Source organism: Lepus europaeus, chromosome 15 (assembly GCF_033115175.1).
Source record: "Lepus europaeus isolate LE1 chromosome 15, mLepTim1.pri, whole genome shotgun sequence".
In the NCBI taxonomy this organism is placed as follows: domain Eukaryota; kingdom Metazoa; phylum Chordata; class Mammalia; order Lagomorpha; family Leporidae; genus Lepus; species Lepus europaeus.
In genome coordinates, this window is record NC_084841.1 from 72,950,662 (window position 1) to 72,970,657 (window position 19,996).

Genomic DNA, 19,996 nt, shown 5'->3' on the forward strand with positions numbered 1-19,996 from the left:
TAATGTGAGCAGGAGCTATATCTGTTCTTTCTCATCACTATATCCGCAACACACAGGTTCTACCCAGTCCAGTAAATTAACTAATATATAAGGATTCAAGATATATTTTGTATTTTGTATAAGATAGACATCTAAAATTTTATATGTAAATCTCCTCTGGAATAAGAGAAGCCTGAAAACATTCTCCCCAGACATACCAGAGTGGAACCTCAGGTAGCTAGCCAACTTTCAAATTATAATGCAGGTCTCTGGAGGTGAGTTATAGCCTTGTGGCTCAGGACAAAGTACTCAAATATTTTAAAAAATTAAACAAGTGCTCATTCCAGGACCTTTATACGATTCTTGTTTAGGGTGATTTAAGGACAGTCGGGTGATTGTCAAGCTCTACCCAAATTAGAACCACTAATATTTAACTTGTCTTCTGTGCTTAGGAGTTGTTCCATGCTGTGCCTTTTAGATATGTAAAATTACCATAATGTAATACATAGTTATCTTTTACTCTAAATAATTGATGTTATTTTTTTTTTCAAAAGCCAAACTGGCATTTTGTTTTAACTTCTTAGCATTCTATATGGAATCATACCCAATGCTAGAGATACACCTGCCTTCCTATAGAGGATAAAATGAGTTTCTTTAAATTTCTTTTTGAATTTCCCAGGGTCATTATGATTATTAGTCCACCTTGATGTAAAGCAATAGTGCCCTCAGGAGCTACTGTAAGCCTTTGTTGGAAGTTCTCTGAATACCATCATTTGAATTCCTTTGGCTTCTTTTCAACATTTTTCTTGGGTCCTTTCTGCTGGTCTGCCAGTTGCCATGCTCCATTACGATCACAACCTTGACCAAGTACAACATTAAACGGAGGGTTCCCTCAGAAGTTTTCCTGCCATGGCTCATCTCTAGTAAAATGTCCACTGCTAACATTCAAAGATCAAAAAAGAAAAGAACAAAAGCATCTTTACCTATGCTTTCGATCTTGCAACATTGCTTTCTTTGCTGGACACCTTTTCTCACCTGTCTCCTTATAATTCAGCACGTATATCAGTACTTTTGCTTAGATTCATCTCTTTCTTCCCAGGAGAAAAAAATTCCAAGCTAAATGTCACATAGCTTGGCTTCAAAGGTCCCTCATGAAAGTGAATAGAATACTGTTTCTTCATCATCTCCTTTTTCTGCTTTCTCCGGATTTTCTAGTCTTTTCTTTTTGGCCCTAAAGCTAGGGATATGAGTCTTGGTAATCCTTCTCCATTCCTAAAAGTTCAGCATGGATTTATCCTTCAACCAACCTCAGAGTATTATCTATAGTACAACACCCCCAAGATTGATCCTACCTAGTCTCAGATGGACTACATGACTAACATTTTCAGTCCCTTGATGATTTCCTTTTTTCTCTCTTACTCTCCAACCACTGAAGTTTGAAACACATATGTATATGATATAAATGTGTATATTTATATATTTCAAATATACACTTACATGTGCACATACATATATACACATATATTTAAAGCCTCTATTTTATGTGAGAAAATTAAACTATAGAAATAGTAATAATATTTTATAACATGCAGGGGAGGCATTGGAAAATATATTATAGGGGCCGGTGCCCTGACACAGTAGGTTAATCCTCCGCCTGCAGCACGGGCATCCTATATGGGCGCCGGTACTCATCCCAGTTGCTCCTCTTCCAATCCAGCTCTCTGCTATGGCCTGGGAAAGCAGTAGAAGATAGCCCAAGTGCTTGGGCCCCTGCACCCATACGGGAGACTGGGAAGATGCACCTGGCTCCTGGTTTCAGATCGGTGCAGCTCTGGCCGGGTCATTGTGGCCATCTGGGGAGTGAACCAATGGAAGGAAGACCATTCTCTCTGTCTCTCCCTCTCACTGTCTGTAATTCTAGCTCTCAAATAAATAAAAAAAATATTTTTTAAAAAAGAAAATATATTATAGTAAAATCTCCTGAAATACATTAAAATTCTAGATAGAAAAATATCCCAATAAAATAGTTACTATTTACAGTATACTCACATATGACAAACTTTGAGCTAAGAAGCTTATAAGCATTACCTAATATAATCCTCACAACAATCCTATAAGGTAACTAACCACATTTTACACATAAAAAGCAAGGTTTGGAGAAATGCAGATTTGGAACTTAAACAGTAGATATCGAATGCCAACATTCAAGCCCTGTCTCTATCTTCTGATTCCAGCATCCTTTAAATATGCACCCTGGCAAGCGTCAGGTGATAACTCTAGTCAAGTTTCTGCCACTCATGTGGGAGACACAGATTGAGCTTCTACCTCCTGGATTCAGCCTGGCCCAAGCCTGGTCTTTGAGGGCATTTGGGGAATACACCAGCCGACGGGAGCGTTCTGTCTCTTGACTGATTTTTAAAACTTTAAGCTGTAATTTATTCTAAAGAATCAAAGTAATTTTAACCAAGGTCATAAAATTAGTTAACACCGTATTCTTGTGAACCCCATCACAATGATCTCACATTACATCAAGCAGATTATTATCTAAGGTTAATCATACAAGGGTATTCAAAAAGCTCATGAAAAATGCATAGTAAAACATACTGTGCATGGACTTTAAATTCTTTTGTACTGAAATAAGTGTTTGGATTTTATTTTTTTCATGAATTTTTTGAAGTCTCCTCATAGTGTATAATTCATTCTTCTATTGTGAAGATAACTTAGGATCTACTTGCATTACTACTTCGCATTAACAAGTATAATTGCCTTGTTCTGATTTGTCCATCTCTTAGTTTTGATCATTGTTAACAGAATCTACTTTTTGATTAGAGACAATGCTCTCTTATTGGCTTAACAGAACCATCATGTTGTTTAGAGAGCAATTGGGCCCAACTCTAAGGAGTACAAAATAGTAATAATTGGTGTAAATCAATCATAACAATATAATTTTCCTTCCACCAGTCATTGTATTGGGGCGAGCAGATGAAGCAGTTTTCATAAATGAGACAGAAGGGGCTATCTCTCATAGTGGGGTTTTGAGAGATTTTCCTCCCTGGTTTTAAAAAAGAAAATAAAAAAGAATATAGGAAGAAAAGGCCTCATTTTAGGCCATCTTTCCTGACTGGGGTACAATTGTTTAAGAACATGCTTAGAGCTGAGATAGCTATCCTATAGATAGACACAGATGGATTAATCCAGAATTCTTGATATTCTCACAAAGACATTGGAGCAAACTTGAACTGCTCAAAGTCTCGATTAGTAAACAACAAAATAGGTTCATATGCTGAAGTCATTTCTAATTGGATATGCTCTTACTTAACAGCTAAAATTATAGCTGTAATTGCATATTCTATTACTGAGGTTTTTTTTTAAGGGTACTTGACATCTTAGCTTCTTTGAGTTTTTCTCTGAGCCTTAATTACATACATGTGCATTTCCTTCCACACTGCCTCTTTATTTTTAAATATTTACTTGAAAGTTAAGAGTTGGAGAAACAGAATGAGAGGAGAGAGAAAGAGATAGTCCATCCCCAGATGGCTGCAGAAGCTGGGGCTGAGTCAGGCTGAAGCCAAGATCCAGGAACTTCTTCTAGGTCTCCCATATGGACAGCAGGGGCCCAACCACTTGGGTCATCCTCCACTGCTTTTCTCAGGCCATTTAGCTGTTTCTGATCTGAAGCCACAGTAGCACATAAAAGTCCAAACTTTTCATAGCTTCATTTTTACTTTTTTTTTCAAACTCATGACATAGTCCCATTTATGCTTCATCTATATTTTTAAACTTTTACATATTTATTCAAGAGGAAGACACACACACAGAGAGAGAGACAGAGAGACAGAGAGACAGAGAGACAGAGAGACAAACAGAGAAAAAGCTCCCATCTGCTTGCTCACTCCCCAAAAGCCTGTAATGCTCAGGGCTGGGCTGGGTGTAGAGCTGAAGCTAGGAGCGGGAAATTCAATCCAAGCCTAAATCCTAGTTGACAGGAAGCCAATGACTTCACCATCACTGCTGTCCCCTGGGATCTTTATTAGCAGTTAGCTGGAGTTAGGAGCCAGAACTGGGCATTAAACCTAAGTACTCTATCCAATGTGGGACATCGGTATCTTAACCAGTAGAACAAATGCCTGCCTGCCTCACCTCCCCATCCTCCCCATCCCCATATAGATCACGATACCTTTTTTTTTTATCATATTTTCCCTCAGAGATTAGGCAGCCCACATTAAAGAATACAACTCTTTTCTAACTGGACTCCTCAAAGGCCAAGGTTTCTAAGAAGTGAAGACAATCAGTGCAGTGTTGCTTTTAGCTAATTTACATATTGGGAAAAGATGGAAATCTGTGTTAGAACAATAACAAGCTGAAAGTATGTCTTTGTAAAAATTAAAAAGAGAGTAAGAATGGAAGGAGAAGGGAGGGTGGGAGCATAGGTGGGAGGGAGGCTAGGGTGGGAAGTATCACTATGCTCCTAAATCTGTATATATGAAATACATGAAATTGTTCACATTATACAAATAAAAAATATAAAAAGAATACACATACATGCTATCCTATAACCTATCATGTTCACTACCTCTAGTCCTTTCTATGAAAAATTTCTCCACCCTTAACTCCCTTAAGTTGGTATTAATGTAAATCATGTTTTCTATCTATCCTGCAAAAATCATAAGTACTCTGATTTTTGTGGCCTTCTGTATACCAGGACTGTCAATTTCTAGGCTGTATCATAACCTACAAAATAGTCTGGTCTCCAGAGATTAAAGTACACTAATTGGAATATCAACTTTAGGAAATCAATACGGAAGAAAATGCCTGCACCCGTATGCACATATGAGCATGAGGCAGTTGGGATGAGTGATGAGGATTAAAGGATTCATGAAGGCCTACAAGGTACAATAAAAGGAATGATGAGTCATAGATCTAAATTTCAAGATAGCAAAAATCTACAGAAGTCAGAAACTCCTTCCCTGGATTCTTGAGCTGTGTGTGGGACAAGGAGACAAAAATCTACTGTGAACCCATGCAACATAATGTCACTGCAGCTTTTCTGATACCTCAAAATTATTCCAATGAATTCCCTTTAAGTTTGCCAAGCTTTTTTTGTTTCAACCAAAACAGTAATTGATACAAGGAGTGATCTAATCTTTAATATTAGATGCACTAAATGGAGGTTTAATATGAAGAGAAGAATAAGATAGGTCATTTCTGTTGAAAAACCTAGTAAGTACTATTTTCCCTACCTGAATGTTTATTTTCTCAGTCTAATTAAGCCAACTTCATTTACCAAAAGTTTGGGTGTAGCACTATGATCAATCCTAAATGAAAAAATGATATTTAAAATAGCCTCTATTCTATAGTTTTTTATCTTCTCTGGTAAATTCACTATACACGGATCTCTAACATATCTGACTGTCATAGCACAATCATAGTGACATTTTGGCAGTCAATCACATGACAAACAACTATTTAAAATATTTCAGTGTATATGAGCAAACATTTTTAGGAAGGCAAGTTTCATCTCTGCAAAGAATATCTATTCTTTGAGAACATGTAGTTGTTAAATGTATTTCCAAGCTTCTGGGTCTATCAATAAACTAAGCACTAAATATAAACTGCCTGGTTGAATGCATGTTGTCAAATCAGGACAATTTACATTTGTTGTAAAAACTCTACATTCAAGGGGATATATGAGGGGCGGCGCGTGGCTCACTTGGTTAATCCTCCGCCTGTGGCGTCGGCATCCCATATTGGAGCTGGGTTCTAGTCCCGATTGCTCCTCCTCCAGTCCAGCTCTCTGCTGTGGCCCGAGGGGGGGGGGGGGGCAGTGGAGGATGGCCCAGGTGCTTAGGCTCCTGCACGAGCATGGGAGACCAGGAAGAAGCACCTGGCTCCTGGCTTCGGATCGTCGCAGCACTGGCTGTAGCAGTCATTTGGGGGTGAACCCACAGAAGAAAGACCTTTCTCTCTGTCCCTCTCTCTATATCTCTACCTGTCAAATAAATTTAAAAAAAGGGGGGGATACATGAGAGAACTTGAAAAAGTTCATGAAAAAGGGGATTATATTTTATTGTTATGTGCAATAGTCTTGAAATCCATATACTGTTTTTTCATATTAGGCATTTTGCATGTATTATGAAAGTAACTTTTACAATAAGATGCTCATACTTTTAATTCTATTTTTACATTACCTTTTTGAATGACCCCTTTATAAACAACTAAAATGGAAGTTCTACACAAGCAAGGCAAGGGCATTCTTATCTTTTGTACTGCTAGTCCTTATAACAAGGGCCAAGTACTAGCACTAATAGGTACTCAATAATAGTTACTGAATTAATGGCAGTGACTACATGTATGGTTAAACAGTCAAAGTATTTCTTGTTTTTGTATAATTTCTATCAATGTCTCACAATTTTAAAACTAGTGCTAAAACATGTCTTCAGGGAGAAAAAAAGTATAATCAATTCCTAAACTCATATTCTTAAGCAACCAGATGGGAGAGATGGTTACCAATCCCAAATTCATAATTCATTAGTGACTTGCTTCAAGAGGAGTTAAGGTAGAAATATATGATCAGATTAAAATAGCATTAAAATATGACTACCCACTGACTATGTCTAGCAAATTAAAAATACATATTTCTCTCTCTTCCTGTTACTCTGCCTTTAATCTTAATAATTAAGATTATAAGATAAATAATCTTAATATATATGTGCATATATATGCAAATATATTTGTATTGGGAAGGGATGTTGGGATCTGAGGTAGGACATAAATTATTTCTGCTTGGCATAGACATGATATTCAATAAATGCTAAGGTTGAGTCACTTTTTAAAATGTAAAATTTGGAGATTTAACATTCAACAAGAAATCTTATGTTTTAAATAGCAACAGGTACTGGGTATATAATACTCATTTTAATTTTCTCCATAAATCTGCTATCTGTTTTTATGTGCAATATCACTTTTCGTTACTTTAAGTAGTCATTGGCATCAGTACGGTGGTTGAGCATTTTAAATAGGTTCAGACAGAGCTGGGTTTGGACAGGTGCTGTATGTGTGCCATTGCACAGATTATTTAAACTTGTTTAGCTTCAACTTCCTCAACTAGAATAACCTTACTAACTTTAAAGGTTTTTGCAAGCATTAAATTAAAAATGCTCATAAAGTATGGAATGCTATATCTGACACCCAAAATAGCGATTACTAACTGCTAGCAATTGGGATGATGAGTAAAATCTGAAGGTAAGGTTTCAGTAAAAAAATGAGTTTCTTTGAAAGACAGCTTATAGCTTTGGGTAGCCATTCAACTGAAATTAATATTGTGTATTTCCTATATACTAAATATTAATAGGGCCTACATTTAAGTTTTTTCAAAGCATCCTGTAATTCTTTATTATTATCTATGTGATTATTTAGTGACTGTTCCTCTGTAACTTCAATGTGTATGTGCCACGGAAGAAGGAATATTTATTTTGCCAAGTACCCAGTACTGGGCTACTGAGCAAATACTGCCTGGACCTGTGTCCCAAATGTCATGTTTATCTCGACCATATCAAATACCTTTTCATCCCCATTCTACAGGAGGGATTCCAAAACTGGACAGGTTAAAGCTTACAAAGATTTGTAAAGCTAAAAAAGTGAATGGGTTCTGATTTAAGCCTTGGTCTCTTAATACAGAACACAATAAAAAACAAAAAAGCAGCAATGACATGCACGACAAAGAATACCCTGCTTTTGGGGCCCACACTGTGGCACAGTAGGTTAAGCCTCTGCCTGTGGCACGTCTTATATGGGTGCTGGTTTGTGTCCTAGATGCTCCTATTCTGATCTAGCTCTCTGCTGATGACCTGGGAAAGCATTAAAGATGGGCCAAGTGCTTTGGCCCCTGCACACACATGGGAAACTGGCTCCTGGCTCCTGGCTTCAGATTGGCACCGCTCTAGCTGTGGTGGCCATTTAGGGAGTGAATGAGTGGATGGAAGACCTCACTCTCTGTCCCTCTCTAACTCTGTTTCTCAAATAAATAAATCATACTGCTAAAAAAAATTTTAAATCAAGGTCCATTATTCACAAAATTATGCCTCAGATTGCTAATATAATGTGCATGCTAAAAAAATAACAAACCTCTAGAGTGATTTCTATTTTTCTAGCCTTATACTATAGAAAGTGTACTAGAGAGGAAGGAAATAAATCAAATCTGAGAATTGAGATCTTTACACTTCTTTGTTCTATCAGTAAGTTGTAATTCTTAAATTTCCAGTCACCACCTAACTATGCAACCATAAGGATAATTATCTAAGAAGGCTCATTCATTAGGAAATCGCTTATTCAGTGCCCATAATAAGTTGTACATAATGTTCAGTGCTGGGAATACAGTATGAAGATAGACAACGGGCCTCTTCTGAAAGATATGAAGTGTTATCTTAGGAAGCCTCCTCTGACTCCACTGTGTTCCAGGCATGTACTTTTCAGTGCCCACAAAGAGGAACTGACTGTTCTTTGGACTATTTCTAGTCTAGACCCTAAGTGGGAGTTATTCCTCGTGCATCTTCATTATGATTGAATTACATTAAAGCAAAAACAATTTAAATGTCTCTTGGATATCAATATGATGAAATTTCACAAGCAAAATATTCTATGTATCACCTCACATTGATTAAGGAAATGATGACTTGGGCTCATTCTGCCCCCTTGGCACAAATAACTAATGCTGATGTGCTGTCATACATACTTTGGAAGTGGGGGCCAAAGTGAGAATTTACCAAAATGAGAATGAAAACCATAATCTGGAAGCGAAAGTATGAGTTCTGAACATTGCCCAGGCATTGTTAGCATCAATCAAGCTTTGGAAGTTCAGCAGCCAACTAAATTTAGGACTTGGATGGCATGGATGTGTGAGATACTGGTTAAAGAATAGCTTTTATTAGCCATAGTTCAGAATTTGGTTGTTCTCATATGCCATGTTACAGAGTCACCCAATAGAATCTGATTAAAAAGATTATGTCCTTCCAAGTTTCACAACAATGAAGAATGAAATCAACAACAACAAACATTTGTATATAATATTATAAACAAGGCAGAGGCAGGGGATGCATTGTGGTGCAGCAGGTTAGGCTGCTGCTTGATACACTAGCATCCCATATCTGAGTGGTGATTTGAGTCCCCGCTGCTCAGCTTCTGATCTAGCTCCTTTCTAATGTACTTGGGATAGCAGGGGAAGATGGCCCATGTATTTAGGTCCTTGCCACCCACATGGAAGATCTGGATAGAGTACCTGGCTCCTGGTTTTGGCCTGGGCCAATCTTGGCTGTTGCCAGAATTTGGGCAGTGAATCAACAGACAGAAGATCTCTCTCTCTTTCTCTGCCTCTCCCTGTCACTCTTCCTTGCAAATAAATAAATAAATACTTAAAAAGAGTTGGAAGCAAAAATAATTGAGGGGCACAGTCTCCCCAAATTATCGTCTTACTCATATATGTAACAAATATAACACTCAGTTTTTCTATGCCTATAACAGCTCCAAAACATTTTTTTTCAATTTCCCCATTAAAAGTGAGTGGACCTACATTTGTTGGTCTTTATGAACCAATAGTATCTTGCTCAAGTAATACTGTTCACGACAGCAGTTCTAGCATTTTGAATTCCTTTACATTCTCGAAAATTATTCAGGATGTCTAAGGAACTTTTATTTGTGTGAATTTTATATATATTCAACATGTTATTTATATGAGAGAAAACACCTAAATGCTTGTTGATCTAAAATAATATTAAATACAGGGTAATATAATATTTTATGAAAAATAGCATAAAAAACAATATGCTGGAAAGAATGGCATTAACTTGGGCTTTTTTCAAATCTGTTCAATATCTACTTGAACTGACAGAAATGTAATAGGAACAGAAAAACAAGTAATTTCCACATTTACTTCTATATTAAATAACTTGCAGTGTGTTTGGTTGAAAGATGTGAAGAAAGCCCAGCTCCATATAGATAGGAACTTGGAGAAAGGGAAAAGCATGTTAATGGCCTTTTCAGATACTCGACAGTATTCTTGTAAACTACACCAAAACTGAACAAGAAGTTTCTTAACTGGCAATGTGACTCTAAGCAGCTATCAATGACCTTTTTATATCTTATAAAGTCGTAAGAGAGCGATTTATTTTGAAAACAATTTGACACTCTTGATGTCATAAACGCGTCTGGAAGCCAGCACCCAGGGGTTCCCTGGACCACGTGCCGGAGACCACTAGTTTACACTGCACTTCTTCATCAGCAGTTTAAAAATCAAATGCTGTCCCTTTTCCATTCCTAAGAATGACTTGTTTAAATGGAAGCACTGCTTAAATCATTGATTTTAACTATATATTTAAAAAAAAAAAAAGGCAACAGAGACTAGGTAGGTAATTATGGGGCGAAAGGTGAATCGCTTTGGAAAACAACAAGCCATTGCAATCCTGAAAATGTTCCCTCTGCGCTTACAGCGCTGGAAACCGCTCAGCAGCTGGTCCCCAACTCCCCTCCTGACCGGCTCCGGCTCACGGGGAGGCCTTGGTTCTGTGTGTGAAGGCTTCCACGGAGCCCCACTGCATAGCTGACAACCCAATCACTTCAAGGGCAGATTAACGGCCAACACTAAGAAACAACGATGGCAAGGCAGGGCTGCTCCTCTTCTAAGCTTTATACAGATAACACAGCCAGGAGGCCCTCTGCATGACTAGCCCAAAGAGAAACTTTGTACTGAGTGGCGACACCGTGCAAAGACGTCTCGAACCAACCACGAAACAGGAACCCTGCCTTTGAGGAGTCTGTAGGCAAGATTTCGGCCAGGTAGGTACCCAGGGACACGAACAGGGTAGCAAGGCGGGGCGCAGCATCGCCAGGGCGAATGGCCGAAACGCAGGGCACCGCAAGAGCACTTCCAGCGCAGGGACTGGGGCGGGCCTCGGGCAAGAGGAAGAGACGCGGGGCGCGGATTCACCCACGAGAAGCTGCGGCCACTACTTGGAGGCTCAAACTTCTCCCAAGGAAACGCCGTCCACCTCACATTCTCGGCCGCAGCCGCCAGCGCAAGCAGGCGGCGGGAAGGCGGCAACGCTGGTCTCGGGGCTCTGCCTCAGGGCAGCCCCGGGGAACCCCACCGAGGCTTCGCCTCACCTGACCGTCCTGACTACGAAGTACACCAGCACCGCGCCGCTCACCACCATCAGCACGGTCAGGGCTCGCTGGGTCATGGGCTTGTCGCCAGGGTTGGGGCTCACGGCGAGGCCGCCCCCCACGGAGCCTTCCCCGGCCTTCCCCGCGGCCTCGTCGGCCACAAGCCCCGCCCCGGGGCTGCTGCCATTGCCGCCTTCGGGGCCCCGCGGCCCGGCGGCCTCAGGCCGAGCTGGGGTGGGGCCCGGCGGCGGCGTGCGCGGCCGCGGCTCCGGAGGCCTGGGGCCCGGCGCGGCCTCGGCCGCCTGCAGCAGCACCGCCGGGGGCCCGCTCAGCGCCGGCAGCAGTAGCAGCAGCAGCAGGACCAGGACAGGGGCCAGGAGGCGCCCGAGACCGCAGCAGCAGCAGTGCGGGGCCTTCATCGTCCCCGGACCGCCCTCTCACCACGCGGGAGCCGCCGGGCCCGCCGCCCGGGCTGCTGGAGGCACCATGGGCGCGAAGGAGACCGAGGCGGGCCGGGCCCTGACAGGTGGCACAGGCGGCGGCGCCGGCAGCTGCTGGGAGAACCGGAAGTTCGTGCATCTCAGAGGCCGCTGCTGCTAGAGACGCTTTCGGTTGCTATCCTGTCAGGGTGGGGCGCGCTCAGTGACGTCAGAGGCGCGGGGCCGACTGCGCACGCGTCCTGGTGGAAGCAGGAAGGTGCAGACTTTGACGTTGGTTTTGGTGCTCTGGCTGAGTAGGAAAAGGAGTGGTTTAAGGTGGGTAACAAAGAAAGCGGACAGACAGGATTGTGTAACGTTTGCAGCAGCTCTGCATGCGGAAGCTGAGAAATAGGAAGTTTATTATTTGAATTCTTTGGTGCAAATCTGCAGGAACAGATTAAGTAAGCAAGATGCTTAAAAGGTTCCGCACAGTCAGCTTAGTTGCGAACTTTAAACAGGCTCTGTTCCTGCCTCCAGGCCCTGGCCCACTTTCCTCAGAGCACTTCCTGTCGAAAATTTAAGTTTCTTACCACAGCCGAGGACCTGAGGGTCCTCTCTCTGCAATGTAATGCAGCTGGGAGACAGTGTCTCCATCTCCTAGTTTCTGGGTGTGTTTAGCGGACAGGGAGATGGGAATCGAACCTCTCCCTGGCGCTGGCTTCAGGTTGTAAAAATCCTCTCCTGTGAAAAAAATAGGAGAAGCTTTACTTTTCCTTTGGATAGAGTCACTTAGCGAGCACAGGTGGCGTATGATCCTGCCATCTCAGCTCCTGAAAGCTCTCCAGATCTTCGTTTACAGCGAGTTGCCCCACTGAGTTCTGGCCTCTCTCCCCTATTGCAGTGGTCTGGAATAAAGCCTTCTCTGAGGTTTAACTCGGGCATCCACAGTAACCCTGACGTGAGCAGGTACTGACAAGCAAACATCTGGGTAGGGACAGAGTTAATGTTTGTTGTTTTTAAAAACCTGTGTATTCAACAAATTGTTTAGATTCCCCCGCTCTTTGCTTAGCTCTGCACCAGTTGGTGAACTGACGGGATGTGGTCTCTGCCTTCATAAAAATTTAGGCTCAAGTGAGGATGAAATTAATTGAACTCAGTTTGAGTTCTGAAGTCTGTTACATTAGAAGGTACAAGATGCAGTTGCCTTTATCCGGTAGTATTGCAGGGACCAGGAATCTTAATGTTAGATTCCAGGGTGAGAAGCCCATTTGTGAAACACCCCTAATGCCAGCTCCCAACTGCCATTTACCGGTAGTAAAGTGCCATTTCTTATTCTTCATTTTCCTTACTCCAAACCTTATTCCAAACCGTATGTGGAGGACAGTTGGTATTTAGTGCCACTGTCTCCCACATCCAGGAAAGTCCAGCACTCAACTCAATAGAAAAGCAAGGAGGGAGGGAACCTACATTCTCTTTCTTCCAAAATCTGATTTTACCGTTGTGTTCTTCATTATGATTAATGACATCATTCTTCTCTGAAAGGCTCAGATAAGAACGGTGTAGTCATTTATTTCCTCTGACTTCTCATCTGAGCAACATTTGCCAGTAACTAGGACATGCAGACTGAGTGAAATCTCAAGAGTCGAACTAATGTTCCTAAATGGTTAGAGCAAGCTAAGGTCTCTTTCTGGAACTGCAATTCCCAACCACTTGAATCAGAATCAGAAGAAGCAATTTATTTTTTTTTTTAAAAGAAAAGTCAAAGTCACTATTCCAGAAATTCTGAGACAGGAGTTTTGGGAGTGGGGACATGAACCACATGTTCATTGGTATCCTCAGGGGATTGGTCCCAGGAACCCATGAAGACACCAAAATCCATGGATTGTAGTTTTTCTTATATAAATGATGTAGTATTTACATGTAATTAAGCACTTCCTCCTATGTACTTTAAATCACCTCGAGATTACTTATAATACCTAAATATCATGTAAATGCTGTGTAAATCAGCACATTGATTGTGACAAGCATACTAATAGAGTTTAATAATTGAAGTAGGTTGAGGGGCAAAGGAGAACTCTTTATTAACTGCCTCAAAATTTTGGTTTGTAAATTGGATATCCTGAAATAAAATGTTCAAAAATAAATAGTTGTTCTATATTTTTTATAGGATAAACCTGTACATGTTTAGTACAGGTGTGATTTTTTCCCAGCTATTTTCCATGCACAGTTGGTTGAATCTTCCAGTGAAGAACCTACAGATAGATTTGGAGGGTAACAGATAGCTGTTCTGTCTCCTGAGGTACTGTATTGCTTAACAAATTGGAATATTGAATGTACATAAAGTTAAGTTATTCAGTGTTAAGTTATTAAAGTTAAGTTATTCAATGCAGGTTTCTTGTTGAAGACTACTTCTATGTATATTTTAAAATCTCTAGTGTTTGATACAACTGTTTTCAAGCCAACTGGTGATGAGGAAATGGATATGTTAATACTATTAGAAAAAATTATACTTAGTTTGACAACTTGTACTGTAATATATGTTTTACTCTCAGAATTGTCACTTTATCTTGCACAAACACAATATAATATCTTGTCCTGGGCAAATTGTTTTTATTTCTATGAGGAACAAGAATATATGATTGTGATTTAATGACTTGCAAACATTAAGGTATTCTTCAAAGAGCACAATAATTTCCACATGTTTTGCCTGCTAAGATCACTATTGTTGAGGGCTGGAAAAATTTACTTATTTCTTATTTGTTATTTCGAAAGATGTCTGAATTTGAAAAGTTTACATTGGCTATAATATGTAAGCAAATATATGCACATGAAAGCAGAAAGTGCTGAGAACCAAGCAGGTTAATATATAGCTCTGGCAAAATAAAAATGATTAGTTGTCACATGTAGGAAACAGAAAAGTGTGAATTCATGGGAACAATGTTAGAGATGTGAATAGGGTGTGACAACTTCTGGATGCAGGTTGTGAGGAACAGGAAAGAGAATCTTAAATTTTATTACAAATAAAAATATCCATAGAGCTTGTTAAAAATGCATATATATGACCCTTCTAATTCATGGTTTCTCTATCTTTGGATTCAGCCATCTACAGATTGAAACTGTTTGGGGCAAAAAATTGCATCTGGTCTGAACATGGACCTTTTTTTGTCCTTACTTCTTAAACAATGTAGTATAATAAGTATTTATATAGTATTTACATTTTGCTAGGAATCAAGCCATGGTTTAGAGAGGATTTAAAGTTTCCTGGAGGATGTGTGTAGGTTATATGTAAATGTTATGCCACTCTATATAAGGTAGTTGAGCATATGCTGATTTTGGTATTTACAGGATGTTCTGGAAACAATACAAGGGGAAACTGTCCAGTTAAGCCCTGGACTGCTGAATAAAACCTGAAGTCTTCAATATTAGATTGAATAACGATGGTGAATATTAATTAAATATCTAAAATGTGCCAGATATCATGCTGTCAAATATGAAGTGATTGTCTTAGTTAATTCTTAAAATCTCTCATAATTATTTTTATTTAACAGTTGAGGAGACTGAGACATGGGGTAATTAATTTGACCAAAACTCATGTGATTAAAAGTAACAGAGCTGGATGTTGAACTCCAATAGTCTAACAGTTGAGACGGGCTATTAATAGCTGTGAGATTTTATTTTCTTAATTAAGCATTTTTCATGGTTTGATTCTAGTTTATTTTCTCAGCCATAAGATTCTCTGTGGAATGCAGCCAATCAATGTTTCCTTTTCACGTGTCTTTGGTCAAGCTAGAGTCAACTGACTTAAGCTGACTTTGGCTGTGCTTAGTTCCAAGCCACAGGTTTAGTTCAAGTTTACTACAGATATCTCTCACATTCTTCTAGGATTAGAGGGATACCTGGGTCAGGACTTTCTAAGGATGTGTTTAGAACTTCCTGGACAGTGAGGGAGAGCTGAAAAGGGATGGAGAAAAGGCATAATGAGGAGCTATGTGTGTATATATCTCTAGCAATGGGAACTGAAACTTGTCCATAAGCCCCACCTAATGCCCTAGACATGCAACTCACAGAACAACTTCTAGATTTCAGGGAACCTGGGGGTTTTGGCATACAATTGGAAATATTCTAATCTCCAACAAAATTGTGTTTATGTTAGCAAGGAGAAAGAACAACATAAAGAGGTTTCCATGTTCAGTTCAATGTACTAGACAACAGAGGTCAAATATTCCCTCGTGTCAACATATCCTTGTTTTTTAATAACGGATGGGGCTCAGCTGTAATGGTCATTCGTAGTCACACCTGATGGAAGGAATCTCATACTCTCATACTTTAAATGGCAGAAAACTTCCATATCAGGTGACCAAAGTCCAAAGGGAAGAGTTCAATGGACCAGAAAAGATAATGTGAAGAGACTGTAAAGCAGGAGGCAAAAACTAAAAAGTATATGAAAAGCCAGAAGCGAAGGAAGAGTTGGAACATCAGAAAGAAATCTAAAAAACAATAGCTCAAAATTCTGAGTAGAAGAATACTATTGGAGTAAACATAGAATAACTAAGAAAGAATAAACATGCATTTTAGGATTAGATATCTGTGAGACAAATTGAGCATCAGCATGAGCTATGGTGCTGGAGGAGAAAGAAATGTGGGAGCCTCACTGTTGCTCATGGTTTGCTTGAGAGCAAAAACCACAGTACTGCTCTAAATTCACTTTCACAAAGCTTAAAATCAAGCCTAACAGGATTTTTAGAGGAAACCAGGTTTAGAGATAGTCTCCCATCAATTTACGGAAATTCAGAAAAGAGATCAACAAAAATTATAATTTTCTCAAGAACAGAGGTAGAAAATGACTCCACAAAAGTAAATAGGATGGTCCATGCGAAACTATGGAACAGTATTACCCTGTTAAAGCCCAGTTTATTATATATGTTTTGAAGGAGAGAAAGAGAGACGGGGGAGAGAGGCCAAGGGAGAGAGAGAATGAGACAACAAAAATATCAAAAAAATCAAGATCAGAGACAAATGACCAAAATAACTAAAAAGGAACACATTTAGTTATATCAGAGTGACACGGAAAGTCATGGACATCAAATTCTAAAATGGAAAAATCTTCAAAGCAGCCAGAAAGAAAAGATGTGTTACATACAGAACAGTAATACAAATGAAGGCACACTTTGTCAGAAAATATGGCCACCAGAAAATATTGCAGTAGCACCTTTAAGGGGCTAAAAGAAAACAAAATGTTATCCATCTTGAATTCTATATCCAGTGGAATTATTCTCCAAAAAATATGGTGAAACAAAGATGTTTTCAGACATGTGAAAGCTGAGGAAATTCATCTCAAGCTGACCACATTACAGGAAGTAACAAACAATATTCTCATGCTGAATGGAAATGCTATAAGATACAAACTTCAATTTGCAACAAGAGGCTAGCAAGTAGATAAGAAAAATCTGTGTATAAACATGAGGACCACTTTTTTTCTTCCCTTCCATTTTGTAAAAATAACAGAATACTTCTCAAAATAATATTACAAGGCCACATTTTCAAGGCAAATTTAATACAATTTAAAATATGGCAGTTACATAAAGGAAGAGACAGAGTTACAGTAAATGAACATGTACTGCTTTCTTGTTTTTAAGAAGGATGGAGGAAGAGAAGGAGAGAGGCGGCGAGTGAGGGAGTGAGAAAACTTTCTTGTTTGCTGATTTGTCTCCCTAACGACAAGACCTGGGTAAGGCAGAAATTAGGAATCAGGAAGTCAGTCCAGGTCTCCCACACGAAAAGCATGAACCCAATTACTTGTGCCATCATTGCTTCTTCCCAGGGTCTGAATTAGGAAGTTGAAATCAGGAGCTGGAGCAGGGGATTGAACCAAGGTACTCTGTGTGCAATGTAGGTGTCTTAAACTCTTGACCAAACACTTATTCTGTATACTGCTTTTCATTTGTGTAATATGACATGATTGGCATGAATTTTCAAATGTTAAGTGAGAAGTAGGATGTTTACAAATAGGACCCTGCTGCCTTACTGCTACTATATTTGTGAAATAGGAAATGTCAGATATGAATTAGAATTTGTGAATTAGGGAAAATCAAAAAACTGGGACTGAAGAAGATTGAAGTGGCACAAATATTGGTTCTAAATAGATTTCTAAAAAGAGAGTTTTTTATTTGAAAGGCAGAGTAAAAGAGGTAGAAAGATAGATAGAAAGAAAGAAATCTTTCATTAGCTGGCTCAATCCCTAAATGGCTGTGATGGTTGCTGCTGGACCAGGTTGAAGCTAGGAGCCTGGAACTTCATCCGGGTCTCCCACATGGATGGCAGGGACCCACGTAGTTGGGCCATCTTCTGCACAATAGCAGGAAGGTGGATTAGAAGCAGAGTAGCTGGGACTTGAACTGGCTCTGCTATGTCACCAAAGTTGCAGGTGACAGCTTAACCTGAAGTGCCACAATACCAGCCCCAGACTTCTTGTTAAATGAAAGAAGAATATCATTAGAGTTACAGTAAGCATTAGCAAATGATGAAAAAAGGTATATCTTTAAAAAAGATATAAATAACTAAAAGTAAACAAAAAATCCTTTTTATACTTTTCAGACAGTGGATCATACAAGTGTCATCTTCCTGTTAAGATTACTGAGTCATTGACTTACTTTATCAATGTTTGGAAATTTGAAGTGTAAAGAAGCAATAATTCTACCATCCTGAAAATTTCAAATATTCCATGTGAGCCTGTAGATATATGTATATTTTACTCATATATTTTAATAGTATATGGTATATATAATTGGTATTCTGTTGTTACATTTTATATCAGAAATGTACTATTTGTCTAAAATATTTTTGTGAAAATATTTTTCACTTTTTTTTAAATTTGAGAGGCACTTCCATCTGCTGGTGCACTCCTCAAGGCATAAAACCTTGGGGCTGGGGCCAGTGCCATGGTATAGTAGGTTAATCCTCCGCCTGCAGCACCAGCATCCCAGATAGGCACTGGTTCTAGTCCCATCTGCTCATCTTCCAATCCAGCTCCCTGCTGTGGCCTGGGAAAATAATAGATGATGACCCAAATCCTTGGGCCCCTGCACCTGTGTTGGAGACCGGGAAGAAGCAACTGGCTTCGGATTGGCACAGCTCCAGCTATTGCAGCCATTTGGGGAGTGAAACAACAGAAGGAACACGTTTTTCTATGTCTTTACCACTCTTTGTAACTGTCTTTCAAATAAATTAAGAAAAAAAAAATCTTTAAAAAAAGGAAAATGCCTGTTAAAGTCCTTTGCTCATTTCTTAACTGGATTGTTTGTTTTGTTGTTGAGTTTCTTCAGCTCTTTATAGATCCTGAATATTCTTATACAATGCATAGTGTGCAAATATTTTCTCCCATTTTGTCAGTTGCCTCCTTGTTGACTGTTTCTTTTACAGTGCAGAAGCTTCTGAGCTTGATGTAATCATATTTGTCAATTTTGGCTTTGATTTCCTGTGCTTTTGGGGTCTTTTCCAAGAAATCTTTGCCTATGCTATGTCTTCCAGCACTTCCCCAATGTTCTCTAATAATCTGATGGTATCCGGTTGTATATTTAGGTCTTTGATCCATTTTGAGTGGATTTTTGTGTAAGGTGTAAGAAGAGGTCTTGCTTCATACTTCTGCACATGGAGATCTAGTTTTCCCAGCAACATTTGTTGAATAGATTGTCTTTGCTCCAGGTACTGATTTTAGCTCCTTTATCAAAGATAATTTGGTTGTAGAGGTGTGGACTGATTTCTGGAGTTTCTATTCTGTTCTGTTGGTCTACCCATCTGTTTTTGGCCAGAACCAGACTGTTTTGTTGATTATAACTGCCCTGTAGTATGTCTTGGAATATGGTATTGCAATGCCTACAGCTTTGTTCTTATTATATAAGATTGCTTTAGCCATTTACAGTCTCTTGTGTTTCCAATTGAATTTCAGCATCACTTTCTCTTCACCTGAGAAGAATGTAACTGGTGTTTTAATTGGAATTGCCTTAAACCTGTAGGTTGCTTTTGGTAGTATGGGCTTTTTGATGACATTGATTATTCTAATCCAGGAAAAAGATTTTTCCAATTTTTTTGGTCTTCTATTTCTATCTTTAACGTTCCATAATTTTTTTTTTTTTTTTGGACAGGCAACGTTAGTGAGAGAGAGAAAGACAGAGAGAAGGGTCTTCCTTCCGTTGGTTCACTCCCCCAAATGGCTGATATGGCCAGCGCGCTGTGCCAATCCGAAGCCAGGAGCCAGGTACTTCCTCCTGGTCTCCCATGAGGGTGCAGGGCCCAAGCACTTGGGCCATCCTCCACTGCCCTCCCGGGCCACAGCAGAGAGCTGGACTGGAAGAGGAACAACCAGAACAGAAACAGCACCCCAAACGGGACTAGAACCCGGAGTGCTGGCGCTGCAGGCAGAGGATTAGCTTAGTGAGCCACGGTGC

The 19,996-nt window shown here is 39.7% G+C and overlaps 1 protein-coding gene and 1 long non-coding RNA gene across 4 annotated transcripts in view; one reads left to right on the forward strand and one right to left on the reverse strand.

Moving 5' to 3' along the window:
- The window catches only part of FAM174A (family with sequence similarity 174 member A), a 45,141-nt gene extending 33,578 nt beyond the window's left edge, over window positions 1-11,563 (reverse strand). For both annotated transcript variants that reach the window (XM_062212359.1, XM_062212360.1), the window contains exon 1: window positions 11,134-11,563. In XM_062212359.1, the coding sequence (XP_062068343.1) occupies window positions 11,134-11,552 (419 nt within the window). In that variant the 5' untranslated portion in view covers window positions 11,553-11,563. The remainder of the gene's footprint in view (window positions 1-11,133) is intronic.
- Window positions 11,564-11,574: 11 nt separating this feature from the next.
- Window positions 11,575-19,996, forward strand: part of LOC133774558 (uncharacterized) — a 163,414-nt gene continuing 154,992 nt past the window's right edge. For both annotated transcript variants that reach the window (XR_009868088.1, XR_009868087.1), the window contains exons 1-2: window positions 11,575-11,888; window positions 13,720-13,851. This is a non-coding gene — a long non-coding RNA (uncharacterized LOC133774558). The remainder of the gene's footprint in view (window positions 11,889-13,719; window positions 13,852-19,996) is intronic.